The sequence below is a fragment of the Myxine glutinosa genome, chromosome 8 (genome assembly GCF_964187855.1).
Source record: "Myxine glutinosa chromosome 8, kmMyxGlut1.1, whole genome shotgun sequence".
NCBI classification, from domain to species: domain Eukaryota; kingdom Metazoa; phylum Chordata; class Myxini; order Myxiniformes; family Myxinidae; genus Myxine; species Myxine glutinosa.
The window spans coordinates 68,586,306-68,606,837 of record NC_136268.1 but is presented as its reverse complement, the minus strand read 5'-3'; the positions used below and the strand labels follow the sequence as shown (position 1 = coordinate 68,606,837).

Sequence of the window (20,532 nt, the reverse complement as noted above, 5' to 3'; positions counted from 1 at the left end):
CCTCAAATAACACCTCATTGTGCCTCACCCAATCACCATCAAACCTTTTGTCCGCCCCATCCTTCCCTTTCTCCGAGCTATCTGAAATCTCTGACACACCTTCAACAGCTTCTTTTTTTTTTTTTTTTTCTTCTTTTTTTTGTATACTGAATCGAGGCTCGTGAAAGAGCTAACATTTATTTCACAAACAAATCAACCAGACAAACAAAATATACAAAAAGAGGGAGCGGAAGACAAGATGGGGAGAGAAGGGGAAGCACACAACCACAACATTTGAGAGCAGGGAGAAGTGTGGGAGGGAGACGGCTTGGGGGCAGGAGGCGTGGGAAGGGGGGGGGGGTGGGGGGGGGGGAGAGGTATAAAACACAAGGGGACCGAAATTAGCGGGGGTAGAAAAGATCAAGGTTTTGGATGGGGGAGGATAAGAGATGGTGGTGAACAGCTGTTTTAAAGACCTGGAGGGTGGAGTGGGATTGAAGAGAGTGAGGGAGTTTGTTCCAGAGGCGGGAGAAAAGAGGAATGAAGGAGTGAAGGTGAGCAGAAAGTCTTGATTTTGGCAGTTTAACCATAAGAGGGTTGCAGGCAGATCTTGTGCGACCTGCAGGAATATTTGGGGGACAGAGCCCAGAGAGGGCTGGGGGGGCAAGGCCAGAGAGGAGTCGGTAGAAGACGGAAAGACCACCAACCTGCCTGCGGTCAGTGAGTGAAAGGCCCTTGGAGTTAGCTTCATCGCGGGAGATTCCAATGATTCTGAACGCTTTGGTTTCAACAGCGTGAAGACGGGCTAGGTGTGAGGCAGGAGCACCAGACCAGAGGGGAGAGCAGTATTCCATAGAGCTGCGGATGAAAGCCTTGTATGTGGTGAGGAGCTCAGGTGTGCCAAGGAAGGACTTCACACGACGGAGGATGCCCAGTTGGCGACTGGCTTTGGAGGCCAGATTTGTAATGTGGTTTTCCCAGGAACGATCATGGCAAATAGTGAGACCCAAAAGCTTGAGTGACAGAACTTCTTGGAGAGGATTATTCAGAAAGTGGATGGGAGGGTTTTTCCAGTCTGTCTTTTCGGAGAGACATCGTAAGAGTATGAGATTTATCAGGATTGAAAGACATGTTCCATTTGTTTGCCCAGTCTGTGATTTTGTCCAGGTCTGCAGAGAGTGAGGAGGCTGCAAACTGCCGATCTGAGGGATGAGGAATGGAGCGACAGAGAGTAGAGTCGTCAGCCAAGAGATAGAGAGGATTTTCAAGAGAGTCAGAGAGATCATTGATGAAGACAAGAAAAAGCACAGGGCCCAGAACACTACCTTGGGGAACTCCAGCCTGAACGGGAAGAGGAGATGAGAGAAACCCATTCAGGGCCACACGTTGACTACGACCAGAGAGGAAGTCCGCCAGCCATGTGTGGAGATTTCCATGGATACCAAAGGAGGAGGTTTGGTGAGCAGAGCAGGGTGCCAGACCGTATCGAAGGCACGTGAAATGTCAAGGGAGACAGCTCTAATTTCCTGTTTGGTGTTGAGGACCTCCATCCATTGTTGAGAAAGCAGAAGCAGCATGTCCAGAGTAGAGTGACCAGGTCTGAAACCAAATTGATGATCAGAGATCAAGCCATTGGAGAAGAGGAAAGATTTCATATCTGAAGCAATGATGGATTCCATGACTTTGCTGATAATTGGGAGAAGGCTGATTGGTCTGTAGTTGCTCTTCCTACCTCTTCCACCTCTTCCACATCTTACCCTACCACTCCTCCACCCTGTTCTGTATCCGATGCTCCCCCTTCCTCTTCATTAATGGTATGGACCTCAAACATCCGGGGCCTTCGTTCAAACTTAACTGATCTCTCCATACAGGTTGCTTCTGTCAAACCAGACGTGATCTGCTTAACAGAAACCTTCATCCTTCATGATGTCTCTGATTCCTGAGTATCTCTCCCGGGTTACTCCCTCCTCCGGTATGATAGACCTGAGCCTCGTCCTGGAGGTGGGGTTGCTATCTTTATCAAAAACTCTCTTCCTCACTCGCCCTGCACTGCACTCTCTCCACCTCACCCCCAGGAATACCTCTGGCTACGGCTTCCCCTTCGCTCCCACCTCTTGTTCATATGTGTGTTGTACCGTCCACCAAACAGTGACGACTCAATCTACATCTCGATGTCTGATAATATGGACCAACTTCTATCTACTCATCCCAACTCTCTCTTCCTCATATGTGGTGATTTCAATTGTCACCATGCCAGTTGGCTGGGTGTGGGTACCTCTCTCACCAGCCATGGCTCCTCAGCAAAGGACTACTGGGACTGACACAATCTGTCAATTTCCCGACCCGGATCTCAGTCAACGGAGCATCTTCTCTTCTGGACTTGGTTATGACTAACTTCCCTGAAAATGTCTGCTGCTCTTCTTCTGCTCCAATCGGATCATCTGAACATGTCCTTGTTAAAGTGGACATCTCTCTGACCATTCTCAGGGAGCCTGCTCAGCGTCGAAGAGTCTGGCATTTCACTCAGGCCAACTGGCACGGTCTTCAAGCAGCCATCAATCATCTGGACTGGTCTCCCATCTCTACCACCTCTGACATCAACTCATCCTGGGAATTCTTCCAAAGTAAATTGCTCTCTCTCATGCACAGATTTATCCCATCTCGCCTTCTGTTGTCATACCCTTCCTCCCGTCCATGGTACACGGCATCTTGTGGTGAGGCTGTTGCCCAGAAACAACTTGCCTTCGTCTCCTGGAAAGCAAATCCAACGGAAGGAAATCTCATTTCCTTTCACAAAGCCCGAAACAAGTGTGTGTCCACCCTCAGGAGAGCCAGGAAACAATATCTCTCTGTTCTCAAGACCAAACTCTCTTATCTGTCTCCCTCTTCCAAATCCTGGTGGCATCTGGTCAAATCTGTTTCTGGTGTTTGTTCTCCCTCCATCCCCTCCCTTACCTCAAACGGCTACACAGCTGACTCCGCACGTGAAAAAGCTGAATGCCCCAACTCTGTGTTTGCCTCTAAATCTTGTGTCCCAAACCCATCCCTCTCTGTACCCACCATACCCAGTCGTACCCAGCTGCTCCTGGACTCCGTGTCCTTTCCTCCTGACAAGGTGGAAAAGTTTCTGCCAACCCTCGACTCTGATTCTGCAACTGGACCTGACGGCATCAGCCCACGTGTCCTAAAATCCTCTTCTTCCGCTCTTTCACTCCCTCTCTCTGTTCTCTTCACCCTCTCTTTTGCTCAAGGTCAACTGCCATCTGCTTGGAAATCAGCCAACATCACCGCTTTGCACAAAAAAGGTGCAAAAACAGATCCTAGCAACTACAGACCAATCAGCCTTCTCCCAATTATCAGCAAAGTCATGGAATCCATCATTGCTTTGGATATGAAATCTTTCCTCTTCTCCAATGGATTGATCTCTGATCATCAATTTGGTTTCAGACCAGGTCACTCTACTTCGGACATGCTGCTTCTGCTGTCTCAACAATGGATGGAGGTCCTCAATGCCAAACAGGAAATTAGAGCTGTCTCCCTCAACATATCACGTGCCTTCGATACGGTCTGGCACCCCGCTCTGCTCACCAAACTCTCCTCCTTTGGTATCCATGGAAATCTCCACGCATGGCTGGCGGACTTCCTCTCTAGTCGTCGTCAACGTGTGGCCCTGAATGGGTTTCTCTCATCTCCTCTTCCTGTTCAGGCTGGAGTTCCCCAAGGCAGTGTTCTGGGCCCTGTGCTTTTTCTGGTCTTCATCAATGATCTCTCTGACTCTCTTGAAAATCCTCTCTATCTCTTTGCTGATGACTCCACTCTCTGCCGCTCCATTCCTCATCCCTCAGATCGGCAGTCTGCAGCCTCCTCACTCTCTGCAGACCTGGACAAAATCACAGACTGGGCAAACAAGTGGAACATGTCTTTCAATCCTGACAAATCTCACACTCTTACGATGTCTCTCCGAAAAGACCGACTGGACAACCCTCCCATCTACTTTCTGAAAAATCCTCTCCAAGAAGTTCTGTCACTCAAGCTTTTGGGTCTATCTGCCATGATCTTTCCTGGGAAAACCACATTTCCAAGCTGGCCTCCAAAGCCAGTCGCCGACTGGGCATCCTCCGTCGTGCAAAGTCCTTCCTTGGCACACCTGAGCTCCTCACAACATACAAGGCTTTCATCCACAGCTCAATGGAGTACTGCTCTCCCCTCTGGGCTGGTGCTCCTGCCTCACACCTAGCTCGTCTTCACGCTGTTGAAACCAAAGCGTTCAGAATCATTGGAATCTCCCGCGATGACGCTATCTCCGAGCGCCTTTCACTTAAGCACCGCAGGCAGGTTGGTGGTCTTTCCGTCTTCTACCGACTCCTCTCTGGCCTTGCTCCCCCAGCTCTCTCTGGGCTCTGTCCCCCAAATATTCCTGCAGGTCGCACAAGATCTGCCTGCAACCCTCTTATGGTTAAACTGCCAAAATCAAGACTCTCTGCTCACCTTCACGCCTTCATTCCTCTTTTCTCCCGCCTCTGGAACAAACTCCCTCACTCTCTTCAATCCCACTCCTCCCTCCAGATCTTTAAAACGGCTGTTCACCACCATCTCTTATCTTCCCCAATCCAAAACCTTGATCTTTTCTACCCCCGCTAATTTCACCCCAAATCCACTTTTTTGAGGTGACTTTTGACTTCTTTCCTGGAAGTCCTTGGTGTCCTTGCATTTTATACCTATCCTGCCTCCCCCCAGGCCCTCTCCCTCCAAAAACATCTCCCGATGTCCCTGCTCTCAAATGTTGTGTTTGTGTGCTTCCTCCCCATCTCTCCCCATCTTGTCGACCGCTCCCCTTTTTATATACTTTGTTTGCTTGCTTGTTTGTTTGATTTGTTTGTTTGATAAATGTTAGCTCTTTCACGAGCCTCGACTCTACACAAAAAAAAAAAAAAAAATTTGTCTTGGCCTTTATAAATACAAACCCAATGAGAACCGTTCCCATTATTATCTTCTTAATTCATAATAATATTCTTTGTATTTATAGACAACTTTGTTAATTCATCTTTCATACAAATAACCACATCATCAATTTTTAGTTTTTTTTTTTACAATATTTAGCAAGTTCTATATTTGATGTTGTATTCTTTCCAAATTCTCTAAACCATTTATCAGGACTCATTTATTTATGAGAAATATATAATCCATTACCCCTTTTAGTTAGTTTTGCACCTACCTGTGCGATAGAAGAAAGCATATCTCCAACTAACAATTTCGCTTTATCAGGTAGGCTTTCAAGTTTTTCAGCAAAATCTACAATTACACCACTTCCACTAATTTGTTTCTCCTACTCCTTGTTATGTCTTTCCAATTCTTTTTGAGCCTGTATTTGAGCCTTCCTTTCGTTAGCAGTTTTTACCGCTGCTGAAATACCACCCATCAATGCTCCCGCCGCATTTAAACCAGCAAATAAAGGAATTAGAAACGGGAGAAATTCTCCACTCGTTTCACTTGTTGAATATTTATTTAACATAGGTTTTGTCATTTTAATTTTAAGTGAGCCAGTATAATTTAGTGTTTTTTCCTGTTTTCTTGTGATCAAAACATCAATTCTTACTGCTCCTTTTCTTTGAATTGTATTAACATTAATAATACAAGGCTTTTGATTTTGAATACAAGACGATAGTTTATCAAGATTGATTTTATTAACATATACAGTCACGTGAAAAAGTAAGTACACCCCAAGTAAAGTTTTAACTTTTTCAACATATTTCAACATACAGCTATTTTATCTTCATTTCAACAATATTGATAGATAAAGGTGATATAATATAACAAATATCATGAAACATTTACATTTTGTAGTCCATTGTATAATTTAAATAAACATAAATGCAAATTTCGCATGTGGAAAAAGTAAGTACACCCCTACATTTATCACTACTTCAAATACCTAAAATTAGAATCAGGTGCACCAGCTCAGGTGCAAATGATTAGAACATCGTTAGAGTGGATCTTGGAGGAACCTGTCTTATTTAAACCTCAGACATTTAGTTTGGTTTGCTCTTTGCTGTTGAAGTGTGCGACGTCACCATGCCTAGATCAAAAGAGCTCTCTGAGGACTTCAGAAAGAAGGTTATAGATGCCTACGAGTCTGGGAAGGGATTTAAAAAGATCTCCAAACAATTTGAAATCAATCATTCGACTGTCCGGAAGATCATCTACAAGTGGAGAAGATTCCAAACAACTGCTAATTTGTTCAGGCCAGGCCAACCCAGCAAGTTCAGCCCTAGAGCAGACCACAAGATGCTGAAGGAAGTCTATAAGAACCCCAGAATGTCATCACAGGACCTACAGGTAGGTCTTGCCAATGTTCATGTTAAAGTGCACGAGTCTGCCATTAGAGTGGTAGACAATTATAGGAAACGCCTACTTGAGGTTGTTTCTGCCAAAGGGGGCAATACCACCTATTAGAGCCAAGGGTGTACTTACTTTTTCCACATGTGAAATTTGCATTTATGTTTATTTAAATTATACAATGGACTACAAAATGTAAATGTTTCATGATATTTGTTATATGATATCACCTTTATCTATCAATATTGTCGAAATAAAAATCAAATAGCTGTATGTTGAAATATGTTGAAAAAGTCAAAACTTTACATGGGGTGTACTGACTTTTTCACGTGGCTGTACATCAGTTGATACTTTAGCACTCATTTATTTATGAGAAAAATCTATGTGATATTAATCATAACACCATTATCTGTATTCATCTGCAATTCTGTTTCCTCCAAAAGCAAACGATATGTATTAACTTATTCACTCTCCCCTCTTTCAATGTATAGATGGAAGTATCCACTCTTAGACTTTATAGTTTCCTTTTGAGAACTCAGGTCAATTGCATAGATTGTATAAAGTGTTTGAAATGCAACCATATCCAAAATGGGTTCTTGATTACCGTTGCTGTCACACACCTTTTGGTAAGACTTGTCGGCTTCCGCATAATCATTTTTTCCTCAATCAATTTCCAATCTATCTCGCGGGTAAAATGTGCCATCAAGAGAAACCCGAAGTTGTTTCACCTTTGCATTATCACTCAGCGCATTATTCTTATCAGTATTATCATCTCTATCTGGTTTCCTAAAAATGAGCCATAGGTATCGTGGCTTTCCTTCCAGAACACCTAAATTCCAAGTGTCGGTAGTGTGTTCCAGTTTAACGTGTTGACATCTTCTTTTAAGGTATGATACATTTAGTGGTTTCTTTGAAACAAGTGTTTTATTCAACATCTCTTCCGTTTTAAGATTAGGAGTATATTCACTAATATACCAACACAAATCATTAATAACAAATTTATTATTATCACTGAAAGCATTGGCAACACCAAAAAGCAACCTATTTACATTATCATTTCTTTGTAGTTGAAATATAATTTTAAGTCGATTAGTCTAGTAGGAAGACTAGGTCCCCCTGCACCCCCCGGAGATATACTTCTGATCAGTGTTTCTAGATTGGACAAAATGTGTAGAAAATGACTAGCTATGGCCCCAAGCTGAAAAAATGTCCCACATACCATTTTTATGCAAATTACTGCTGCAAATTTTATGCAAAATTATGCAAATTTTATGCAAATTTTTGATGAGGAGTAGAGTTGAGGGGTCTTTGAGGGCTTCATCGAGGTGCTCTCGGTTGCAAGACTGGGTCATTCTGAGAAGCACAGCAGGGTCAGAGATCATGATGTTCTCCTCCTCAGTGAATCTCTCCATCAACAGCCTCTCCATTGCCTCACACACTGTTTTGAGGCAAAAGAGGGACTTTGCGTAGGCCTTTCCACTGAGAACACCTTTGAGAGATCCACTTGTTACTAGTTGTGCCTCAAAGAGAATCTCTGCATATCCAGAACCACGCATCTTGTGTCCAGTGAGCATCCCGATGTAGTTCATGGATGTGTGGAAGGGTCCAATCGTTACTACATGACTAGCAAATTCATTTGGCCAGCGCCAGATGATGGGAAGGGCTTTCATGCAGACACCCAGATCAAATGTATTCAGGACCCATCTCTGACCCACCTCAGCAGTTGCTGCCTCGGAACGCTTCAGTAGCTCACGAACAACTGCGTTGTCTGTGATCGGTTGGTGGATAGGCGTGCAGTAGTCGACTGTTGATTTGCTGGGTGGGGGAGAACCAGTTGCAGAGGTGAAACCCCCTAGCCCAGGCACAGGCTGCAGGCCATTGCCATGCCATGCAGGCACCAGGCACAGACCGATCACAGACAACGCAGTTGTTCGTGAGCTACTGAAGCGTTCCGAGGCAGCAACTGCTGAGGTGGGTCAGAGATGGGTCCTGAATACATTTGATCTGGGTGTCTGCATGAAAGCCCTTCCCATCATCTGGCGCTGGCCAAATGAATTTGCTAGTCATGTAGTAACGATTGGACCCTTCCACACATCCATGAACTACATCGGGATGCTCACTGGACACAAGATGCGTGGTTCTGGATATGCAGAGATTCTCTTTGAGGCACAACTAGTAACAAGTGGATCTCTCAAAGGTGTTCTCAGTGGAAAGGCCTACGCAAAGTCCCTCTTTTGCCTCAAAACAGTGTGTGAGGCAATGGAGAGGCTGTTGATGGAGAGATTCACTGAGGAGGAGAAGCATCATGATCTCTGACCCTGCTGTGCTTCTCAGAATGACCCAGTCTTGCAACCGAGAGCACCTCGATGAAGCCCTCAAAGACCCCTCAACTCTACTCCTCATCAAAAATTTGCATAAAATTTGCATAATTTTGCATAAAAATTTGCAGCAGTAATTTGCATAAAAATGGTATGTGGGACATTTTTTCAGCTTGGGGCCAATAGCTAGTCATTTTCTACACATTTTTTCCAATCTAGAAAACCTGATTAGAAGTATATCTCCGGGGGTGCAGGGGGACCTAGTCTTCCTACTAGACTAGATACAAAACTTTGTCATAATCACAAATTCAAAATATACCTTTAAGGGGAACTGCTACGGTAAAGGTATTCTCTGTTTTTGTAGTCATCATTATACATTGCCTTCCTTTGACTATAACCAGGGTCTGCGTCTGTTCCCCTTGCCATATCAGGAATAAAACCTTCAACAGCTCCCTTACCCATTCTATCACTAAACGAATATAGTGTAAATTTCATCATTTTCAGATGTAGCAGAGACATAATCAACCGCTTCAACCTCTTGTGTTCCAATATACAGGTGGACACTATCAGAAACATTTTCCAGAAGAAATAATTTACTAGTGTAGCATTAGTGTTATTCGTAGCCCTTAGTGAATTTAAATTTACACAGCAAGAAACTATCAGCTAGATTCAAGTAAGTGTTTGTTGATTATTTATTTCAAAGATTTTTGTCCCATTTTTATTCGTCTTTTTTTTTTTCTTTTTTTTCTTTTTCTTTTTTGTATACTGAATCGAGGCTCGTGAAAGAGCTAACATTATTTCACAAACAAATCAACACAGACAAACAAAATATACAAAAAGAGGGAGCGGAAGACAAGATGGGGAGAGAAGGGGAAGCACACAACCACAACATTTGAGAGCAGGGAGAAGTGTGGGGGGGGGAGGAGGCGTGGGAAGGGTGGGGGGGGGGGGGGGAGAGGTATAAAACACAAGGGGACCGAAATTAGCGAGGGTAGAAAAGATCAAGGTTTTGGATGGGGAATGGTGGTGAACAGCTGTTTTAAAGACCTGGAGGGTGGAGTGGGATTGAAGAGAGTGAGGGAGTTTGTTCCAGAGGCGGAGAAAAGAGGAATGAAGGAGTGAAGGTGAGCAGAAGAGTCTTGATTTTGGCAGTTTAACCATAAGAGGGTTGCAGGCAGATCTTGTGCGACCTGTAGGAATATTGTGTTGGTCTGTCCCTGTTATAAGCATTTACCTTAAAATGGTCTTCCTTTTAGTAGAGGAAGATGAGAGGAAGTCTTTTTGAGATGATAATGGTATCATCCGAATCATTAAAAAAAAATTTTGTCCTTTTTAAAGCCATTTTCCCTGCTAGAGCGGGGCCTGTATTTGCCTTGCGGGTCCCCATGACAATCATCATGGTTCCCTTTTTGAGGCAATGTTTTTATGGTCGGATGCCCTTCCTGACGCCAACCCTTTATTCATCTCTTATGACATGCAGAGATACGGTGTACCTATTCTAAACTGGGGCACACACCAGCAATTCATACATACTATCAATTGCTTCCATACTTGTATTTATTTAGTAAAAAAAATGTTAACTTTTGAAACCCCGACCCAAGCATTTGAATTATTTTTTTGCCGTTCTTGTGGAGATAATTGAGTTTGGCCTTTCTTAACTGTTCAGTTTCCAGATACCATTGGTTAATTGATCGCCAAGTTATCCAAATGTTTGTCTTTCTTCTCGTGATATTACAGTGATCACCAACAACTATTACACAGCAGTTGACCGTTCTAGTAATGCAAGCCACTTTAACAAAGCCCTTGTGAAGTGCCAACCTGCAGTTTGTCTTCCTGGGTTCCAAACAATTTGTCTCACACTGTGTTTTAACTGTTTCTCTCTGTCGTTCTTGGAAAGATTTCATAATCTTAAATTACCATACTACTGTCTTTCTGTGCAGTGGCTGAGGGCAATGAGCCGGTCTTTCTCGAATGATCTTTTTCATCCTGATTTGGATGTTGTTTTTGCAAACCAACAGTATTGTTTTACACTGCTTCTTTTGGTTGGTATTTGATGCTACTATCCGATGGAGGTTTGTTATTTTTTGTTAATGTGCCCCTATATAGCCTTATTAGCCTCCGCTGTTACCAAAGAGATGGGGAGGCTATATGTAATCAGTCTGCATGTGTCATTGAGTGAGTGTAGTATGAGTGTGTGGGTTCTCGTGCAGATATACTATATTAATAGATTATTTATTCCCAGGTGTACAATAATGTATTGATATGTGGAAGGGGAAAGGGGGTCCATAGCTATATTGTGGTAAGAATAGAATGGACCATGTGGCAGCATAGCATAGATTACTCTTGTAACAGGGAAAATGTCAGAGTAAGTTGTGTTGTAAAACTTCCATTGAAGAGGCAATGATAGTGTTAACTTCCAGACAGTATGGAGACGGGTTGTTGTATAAAACCTCCTGGTTTGGAGCGAGGCCAGGTGAGGATTTGGAAAAGGCACAACTGGAAAGCAAATTGTACTTTAGGAGGATACATCACGGATGGATTGGCGAGTTCACCACGCGTCATTGTGGCGAGGTCGGCTGGGGAGCCTTGGAGAGGGGGTGTAAGACTTTTTATATGGATGGCCCAGGTGGCCCGTGCACAGAGGCAGATAGCCAAAGAGGGGGACAAGCCACCCACAAAGGTGGTGCCAAAGTTTATGAGGGTCATAACCGCACCTGAGTGTGGATGTTCTGGTTTTGGAGTTTAAGTGGTAGTTTGTGTTAGAGTTTTTTGTGTTGGAAGTTTGAGTTATAGAGTTGAACTTTGGCTTTGAAGGTGTAGCATCTGTCGATACCTGCTCTTTGCTTCGACATAGAGATAGGGTGGTTGGAACTAGAGATGTGGATGGTCGGAGAGGTATAAAACCCATGGACACTGCTAGGACTTCCAAGAAAGAAGTCTGTATTTTAAAAAAGTGGATCTGGGGTGATTTAACAGGGGTAGAAATGATCAAAGTTTTGGATGGGAGAAGATAAGAGATGGTGGTGAACAGCTGTTTTAGAGACCAGTAGGGGGGAGTGGGATTGAAGAGAGTGAGGGAGTTTGTTCCAGAGGCGGGAGTAAAGAGGAATGAAAGAGTGAAGGTGAGCATAGAGTCTTGATTTTGGCAATTTTACCAGAAGAGGGTTGCTGGCAGATATTGTGCGACCTGTCGGAATATTTGGGGGACAGAGCACAGAGAGAGCTGGGGGAGCAAGGCCGGAGAGGAGTCGGTAGAAGACAGAAAGAACACCTACCTGCCTGCGGTGAGCGAGTGAAAGGCTCTCACAATCGGCTTCATCGGGGGAGATTCCGATGATTCTGAAAGCTTTGGTTTCAACAGCGTGAAGCCGAGCTGGGTGTGAGGCAGGAGCACCAACCCAGAGGGGAGAGCAGTATTCCATTGAGCTGCGGATGAAAGCCTTGTATGTGGTGAAGAGCTCAGGTGTGCCAAGGAAGGACCTCGCACGGTGGAGGATGCCCAGTCGGTGACTAGCTTTGGAAGCCAGCTTGGAAACATGCTTTTCCCAGGAAAGAGCATGGCAGATAGTGAGACCCAAAAGCTCGAGTGACAGAACTTATTGGAGAGGATTGTTGAGAAAGTAGATGGGAGGGTTGTCCAGTCGGTCTTCTCGGAGATACATAGAAAGAGTGTGAGATTTGTCAGGATTGAAAGACATGTTCCACTTGTTTGACCAGTCTGTGATTTTGTCCAGGTCTGCAGAGAGTGAGGAGGCTGCAGACTGCCGATCTGAGGGATGAGGAATGGAGTGGCAGAGAGTGTAGTCATCAGCAAAGAGATGGAGAAGGTTTTCCAGAGAGTCAGAGAGTCATTGATGAAGACCAGAAAAAGCACAGGGCCCAGAACACTGCCTTGGGGAACTCCAGCCTGAACAGGAAGGGGAGATGAGAGAAATCCATTCAGGGCCACACGTTGACTGCGACCAGAGAGGAGGTCCGCAAGCCATGCGTGGAGATTTCCATGGATACCATAGGAGGAGAGTTTGGTGAGCAGAACGGGGTGCCAGACGGTATCGAAGGCATGTAATATGTCAAGGGAGACGGCTCTGATTTCCTCTTTGGCATTGAGGACCTCCGTCCATTGTTGAGACAGCAGGAGCAGCATGTCCAGAGTGGAGTGACCTGGTCTGAAACCAAATTGATGATCAGAGATCAAGCCATTGGAGAAGAGGAAGGATTTGATGTCAGAAGCGATGATGGATTCCATGAGAGTTGAGGTTCGACAGAAACTTCTCCACCTTGTCAGGAGAGAAGGACACAGTCCAGGAGCAGCTAGGTTTGACTGGGTAAGGTGGGTACAGAGAGAGATGGGTTTTGGAGACAAGTTTTTGAGGCATTCGTCTTTGTCACATGCGTTGTCAACTGTGTAGCCATTTGAAGTAAGGGAGGGGATGGAGGGGGAACAAACACCAGAAACAGATTTGACCATACACCACCAGGATTTGGAGGAAGGAGACAGGTTTGAGAGTTCAGTCTTGAGAGTAGAGAGATGTTGTTTCCTGGCTCTCCTGAGGGTAGACACACACTTGTTCCGAGCTTGGTGGAAGGAACTGAGATTGACTTCAATTGGATTTGCCATCCAAGGGGCAAAGGAAAGTTGTTTCAGGGCAACTGCCTCACCACAAGATTCAGTTTACCATGGACGGGAGGAAGGGAAGGGGAGGAAGGGAAGGGTATGGAATCTCCCGCGATGAAGCTAACTCCAAGGGCCTTTCACTCACTCACCGCAGGCAGGTTGGTGGTCTTTCCGTCTTCTACCGACTCCTCTCTGGCCTTGCCCCCCCAGCCCTCTCTGGGCTCTGTCCCCCAAATATTCCTACAGGTCGCACAAGATCTGCCTGCAACCCTCTTATGGTTAAACTGCCAAAATCAAGACTCTCTGCTCACCTTCACTCCTTTATTCCTCTTTTCTCCCGCCTCTGGAACAAACTCCCTCACTCTCTTCAATCCCACTCTACCCTCCAGGTCTTTAAAACAGCTGTTCACCACCATCTCTTATCCTCCCCCATCCAAAACCTTGATCTTTTCTACCCCTGCTAATTTCGGTCCCCTTGTGTTTTATACCTCTCCCCCCCCCCCCTCCCCTTCCCACGCCTCCTGCCCCCAAGCCCTCTCCCTCCCACACTTCTCCCTGCTCTCAAATGTTGTGGTTGTGTGCTTCCCCTTCTCTCCCCATCTTGTCTTCCGCTCCCTCTTTTTGTACACCGCTCCTTTCCTATGCCACCTCCAGGCATTGCAAATCGTCATTGCCGGGCACCGAAGGGGGCTTGGCAGTGACGCACGCTGAAAGAGAGTACTCAGTTTTCACTCTGGTTTCTTGTTTGTTGTACACCGCTCCTTTGCTATGCCACCTCCAGGCATTGCAAATCGTCATTGCCGGGCACCGAAGGGGGCTTGGCAGTGACGCACGCTGAAAGAGTACTCAGTTTTCACTCTGGTTTCTTGTTTGTTTTCTTGTTTCCTTGGTTGTCCGGACGATATCTCAGCCATCCTTTGAGCTAGGAAGCTGAAATTTCGGCACAATAGTGAGCAAGTCCTTTGTCAAAAACGGTATTTTTTGTTTTTTGATTAATCAATAAATTGAGGAGTTATTTAATTATTAGCGATTAATTCAGTACTTATTTAATTAATCAAATTTCCTTTCTCTTCTGACCATTAACTCAGGCACCTTTTGAGTTAGGAAGCTGACATTTGGACATGCCAATGACCAGGTGATTTGGCTGCAAAGGATATTTTTGATTTATTAATTAATAAATTAATCGATTAATTATGTAATTATTTGATTAATGCCAAAAAAAAATTTAAATTTAAAGTTACAGATTCTGATGAAATAGTGGTAGTTTATGTGTTCTCTGACCAAATTGATTAATAATTTAATTTTTTAATGATTATTATTTATTTATTTTCATTATTAATCATTTATTTATTTTCTTTCTCATTTGGCCAATATCTCAGGCACCTTTTGAGCTGGGAAGCTAATATTTGGACATGAGTGACCAAGCGATGTGGCTATCAAGGATATTTTTGATTTATTGATTAATCATTTCATCTATTAATTATTTATTGATTAATCGATTAATTATTTATTGAGTAATCAATTAATTATTTAATTTTTTATAAATGACTTATTTAATTACATTTCTAAAAGATACATCTTCGGATGAAGCACTAGTGGTTTAGTTATGCGATTAGCCAATTGATTATGAAAATATTTTGTGATAATCTTTTATTGATTTTAATTATACAATCAATCAATCAATTAGTGTACACCTATCCCTCCCAATGCAGCCTCAATGAGCTGCACTGCGGTATTGCCGGGCGCCGGAGGCGCCCCGGCAATGCCGCGCTGCAGCATATTTAATTATTTGGCATGGGGCGGTGTACTTTGAATGTATGTGTACTTGTTGTATATTTTGTTTGTCTGGTTGATTTGTTTGTGAAATAAATGTTAGCTCTTTCACGAGCCTCGATTCAGTATACAAAAACAAAACAAAAAAAAACTGAAGACGAGATGGGATAATCTGTGCATGAGAGAAAGCAATTTATCTTTGCTGAGGAGCCATGGCTGGTGAGAGAGGTACCCACACCCAGCCAGCTGGCATGATGGCAGTTGAAGTCGCCACATATGAGGAAGAGAGAGTTGGGATGAGTGGATAGAAGTTGGTCCACGTTGTCAGACAGTGAAATGTAAATTGAGTCATCACTGTTTGGAGGACGGTACAAAACACATATGAACAAAAGGTGGGAGTGGAGGGGAAGCCGTAGCCAGAGGTACTCCTGGGTATAGGGTGGAAAGAGGGCATTGCAAGGAGAGTGAGGAAGAGTTTTTGATAAAAAAAAAAATAGCAATCCCACCACCAGGAAGAGGCTCAGATCTATCATACCGGAGGAAGGAGTAACCAGGAAGAGATATAAAGTAATCAGAGACAACTTGAAGGAGGAAAGTTTCTGTTAAGCAGATTAAGTCTGGTTTGTCAGAAGCAACCTGTATGGAGAGATAAATCAGGTTTGCTGCCTTGCTACCCCATCCTGCTACCTTGTTCGTCCTGCTCATCCTGCTACAGCTCCTGGGACACCTCATCCTTCTCACCCAAGGCCTGCACATCCACCTGCTTAGCGCCAGCCACAAATCCTTGCCTGCCTCATTGTTTCATATGACTCATTTATTTATTTGTGGCACCAATGTTGGGTTATGCTTTAGTATTTTATTTCCTTTCATCTAATGTAAAAATAATAAAGTTTGTTTGTTCGTTTATGCATCCGGACCCTGCAGGAACCAGTGCAACCAAACTTTACATGGCCTCCTCTTTCATCCAGAGGAGGAAAGTCAAAGGCTATGTTTGGATTTAAAAAAGGAGTTTTTAAAATTTTTTAATTAATTGTTCTCCAGACCTTGACTGGGTCTTGTGCTAATACACTGCCTGGGGTTTTTTGTTTTTTTACCTGGGAGAGATAGAGTAATATGTATTGTTTAGATCATATGTTGAGGTTGTGTCAAGTGATTTGTTGTCGACAACAAATATTTAACTAGAACGACACTCGCTAAAGTGCATACCACCACCAGGCTGTACAGTTTACGTTTTGTATCCCACTGATAGACCGGAACTGGATGCGGACCTATACCAAAATCTAATCTGCTTGTTGTTGTCGCCTGACCAACTCATTCACCAAGTTTTGTCATAAGTCGTCCACAACTTTCTGAAACATCTTGCTATATATCGTTTTTGGCCCTATCACTCAATGATGAAGAATCACTTGGAAATTTTAAAATTCTCATATCCATATCTGGATTTGCATCTTCAACAAAATCAAATCGATTCGCTCTTGTTGCACACACAACCTGTCCACCAAGTTTCGTCCGAATCCATATGTAACTTTTTGAGATATCTTGCTCACAGACAAACATACAAACAGACAGGGGACACGGAAAGCAGACATACAAACATACAAACAAACCTTCAGTTGTGGAGCTAATAAAACAAAATAGGTCTTGCACCAATAAAACCTAAAAAAAACCTTTAGAAAATGTACTAGAAATGATAAAAAATCATTGGTCAAATAAATTTAATCAATCTCTCTGGTTGAAGAAGTATATTGATTGTAACATGCCAAAACAAGCATTAGCTAAAAGTGATTATGAGAAAGACGTATATAAGTTAATAAATAATTCTGTCATTAGCAAAATGATTGAGGATGTTAGAAACAAACAAGATATTCGATTATGCACTTCGTGGAGAGAATCGTTAAAAAATATTAGCAAACAAATTTTGATATACTTGAGGTCTTTAGCGATAACTTTTCTGCAGCTCATATGTTAAAATATAGAATAGTAATGGATAAACCAATTAACTTAGAAACTTCCATATACGGTATATCGAAGTTGCCTTCCATACCCTTGATTTTATGATCTGGGTTTGTTCTTCAGGTTGGTGGGCACATTCTGCATGGTTCTGCAGAAGCTCGTTGAAGATGGGATGTTGGAGGTGACAGACACTCTGCTGGACACCAATAATACATGCCTGCTGGTAAGCCAGGAGCTTTTTTACGGCATCATGGGAATACAACTCATGAGTTCAAAATACATCCTGGTTGTGCCTTGTGGATAATTACAATAAACCTCTCTAAAGACCCCATGAATTGAAAAACCAATGAGTAGCTTTGTGGGTTTATTTATTCAACACAAAATGTTTCACTGATTATGAACTGTCATAGCATAGACTCTATGAACTATGTCATACTCGATGAACTCTGTCATAGCATAGACTGAGACATGGGTAATGAACGTAGAGCAGCAACGAAGGCTGGAAAGGGTGGAAATGCGAATGGTTCGGTGGATGTGCGGAGTATCGTTGAGAGAGAGGAAGCCAAATGATGAATTGCGAAAGATGATGGGAATAGAGCCTGTGATTGATGCTGTGAAGAGGAACAGGTTGAGATGGTTTGGTCATGTGTTGAGGAAGGATGAAAGTGACTGGTTGAGAAGAGTGATGGAAATGAATGTATAAGGAAGTAGAGGATGGGGAAGACCGAGAAAGACTTGGCTAAAGGTGGTGGAAGAAGAAATGCGGGCAAGGGGGTTAACGAGGAGAGATGCAGAAAATAGGGCAAAATGGAGAATATTGTCATGGGGACCGCAAGGCTAACCCCTGCTCTAGCAGGGAAAATGGCCTTCAAATTCCTGTTGTGGTGTTGTATAGCATAGATGCCTTATCAGGGAATTAACACATCTATGCTGTGTGGTATTTTGATTTCACATTGCTCAAATTTAAAAGCTTGTGTATTTGAGCTTGCAAGCTGGAAATTCTAAAATGTAAAAAAAACAAAAACTATCATGATTGTAGATATCATGATATCTAGATTCTCACAAGGCATTAGATAAGGTACCACATAGAAAGCCGTTCACTCAGGGAAGGACTAATTGAGTGGTTGGTAGAGTTGCTAGCAGCTAACTAGATTGGAAACTGGATTAGTGATGGGAAGTAACAAGTGGTTATGAGTGGGGGGATGTCGGGCTGGGTGGTGTACCCCAAGGATCCGTTTTAGGACCGTTATTATTCGTAATTTACTTCAAATATATGGATAGTAGGGTTAAAAGTCGGATTTTCAAATTTGCAGATGACACAAAGCTTTGAGGTAATGTGGATACCATAGAGGGGGATGATCGGATTCAGGAAAGTCTCGATACTTTCTTAAATTGGGGAAAAGATTGGTACTTATGTGTCGATCAGTGAGCAAAAAAATCGCAATTTAATCCATTTTAATTTCAGGCTGTAACAACAAAATGTGAAAAAAGTCAAGGGGTGTAAATACTTTCTGAAGGCACAAGTAGATCACGAGGACTAATCTATTTTCCATATTGGGCAGATTGAAGTTCTGCTTTCTGAGAAAATCTAGCACAATGGGTTCATAGGAGTTGCCACATTATTTATTATTGGCCAAGTCCATTCAAATTGCTTTTCAATAAATCGTTGAATTTTCTTCTAGGACTGATATATTATATACTCACTGTATAATATGATCGGCTTGGTGGTGTAGTTTGTAAAGTGTTGTTGTTGCATTTCCCCCCCCCACTGGTGCGGACCTGATTCTATGGTTGTTCAGTGGAAATTCCTGCATCGTGAAATGTAACGGCAACCTGTCCATGATTGTTTCTTCGCAGAAACATTGCTCTTCAATGGACATTGGCACTTTGATAATCTAATTCCTTTAATTCAAACTATATCCCCACTGTGGTGAGCAAATGCATGTAAAAATTGTCCATGTCAAACACCCACCAATGTTTCAAGATTAATCTTTTTAGCACTTGAGTATTCTCACGTCCTTTGAAGACCCATCAGGCCTTACTTGTGGAAAGACCATACCAAGTAGGTGGTTGAATTGTTGGATGGTAATTGTAATTGGAAAAGCCACAAGCAATCGGCTTTGAAGAACATCGTTACTCAGCATGCCTCTTGAGGTCTGAGCTGACGTGGTGGATCATAAGTTGACAATTCCTACATGTCGCTGTTCTGATCTCCCATAGATGTTCTCAAAACTGCTAAGCAAATCTTTGAATCTGCTCTCAGCCCTCTGTGAGTTATTTTTGAAGGAGACAGCAATCTGTAGATAAGTTGAAGTAATGGACCTTGCTGCTGAAAAAGACTAAGGCTTAGAATGCTCATATCCAAAGTTTCATTTGTGTAGTATACAATACTTCACTAGGCCTGCGTTGCACATTAACTTTTAGACACCCATCAATTATTTCATCAAAAAGTAATAATGTATTTTTACCATCTCAAAGTAAAGATTTTCCGTTTCGTCATATTCCATGAATTGAGTGTTCTTATTTTATTGTCGAAACCTTTTGAGATGAGTACAGGTTGCATAATATGATTGTTTCTTTGTGCTGTAATAGACATTACGACTTCTAAAAACATTGATAGTTTTTATCTGCCTTTGCTGTATTGCATCACTACCATATCCCACGTACAATCCTCTCAAGGCTAAAACATAAAGGGTTGCTTCAGTAATCCTTTATCAAGGTTTCCTGTCATTGTGACAAGTCAATCCAGTGGGTTGAAAATAAAGCCAATAATATTGCAGAAAATGAGAATTTATTTTCTGCTAAGTTGCTGCAGGGCAATTGTAATGATAATAAATGAATAAATGAGAACACAGTCGTGCTCATGCTTACTGCATGTGTGATGCACCCATAGAATATTAAGAAGGTAGGTTTTGTCCCAGCGGTGGTGACTTAACGAGAAGCACATGACAAAGTTCCGGATGGATCTTTGGAGCGTTATCTTATGGTGAAAATTGCATTGCTCGAGGGTGCACCAGGCAATGAGCAACCTAAGTTAATAGCAATGCATTGCAGGTTGCCATGTGTTGATGGGATTGCAGTGAATGACTTTCATTGCCTGGAGCTGCGCACTCATGTGGAACTTGGACATTACTGCCCTATAATGTGTTAAAATAGTGTGGTTTTCAAATTCGTTTAATAAATAATTATCTTACATTATAAAGCTCTACTCTCAATTTTTGTTCGCAAGCGCAACAGCTTGGTTAGTGTCATGAAATTATTAACCACAGAGCAAAAGACTTCACTCATCTATGTCATCAATGACTGTATAAATTGGTCCTTTGTATTGGGTTTTCTATAGACAGAGATGTATTGTTGCATCGACTGCAACCACCAGGTAACTACAATCGAGCAGTTGTCGACCACACTTGAGTCCAGCTCCGGGGATTATACCCAAGCAGTCACTTTTACTCACAGATCGATTATGAGCTTTGACATCGCTTTGGCACAATCTGGCACCGTGCCAGTTATAAATCAGGATTGTGAACAACTTAGGCCCCCAGGAATGCCAATTAAAGC

The 20,532-nt window shown here is 42.9% G+C and overlaps 1 protein-coding gene across 4 annotated transcripts in view; it reads left to right on the top strand.

The window, feature by feature from the left end:
• The window catches only part of LOC137432571 (otoferlin), a 258,417-nt gene that overhangs the window by 86,927 nt on the left and 150,958 nt on the right, over positions 1 to 20,532 (top strand). For all 4 annotated transcript variants that reach the window (XM_078783368.1, XM_068124613.2, XM_068124612.2 and 1 more), the window contains one exon: positions 17,098 to 17,197. In XM_078783368.1, coding sequence (XP_078639494.1) covers positions 17,098 to 17,197 — 100 coding nt within the window. The remainder of the gene's footprint in view (positions 1 to 17,097; positions 17,198 to 20,532) is intronic.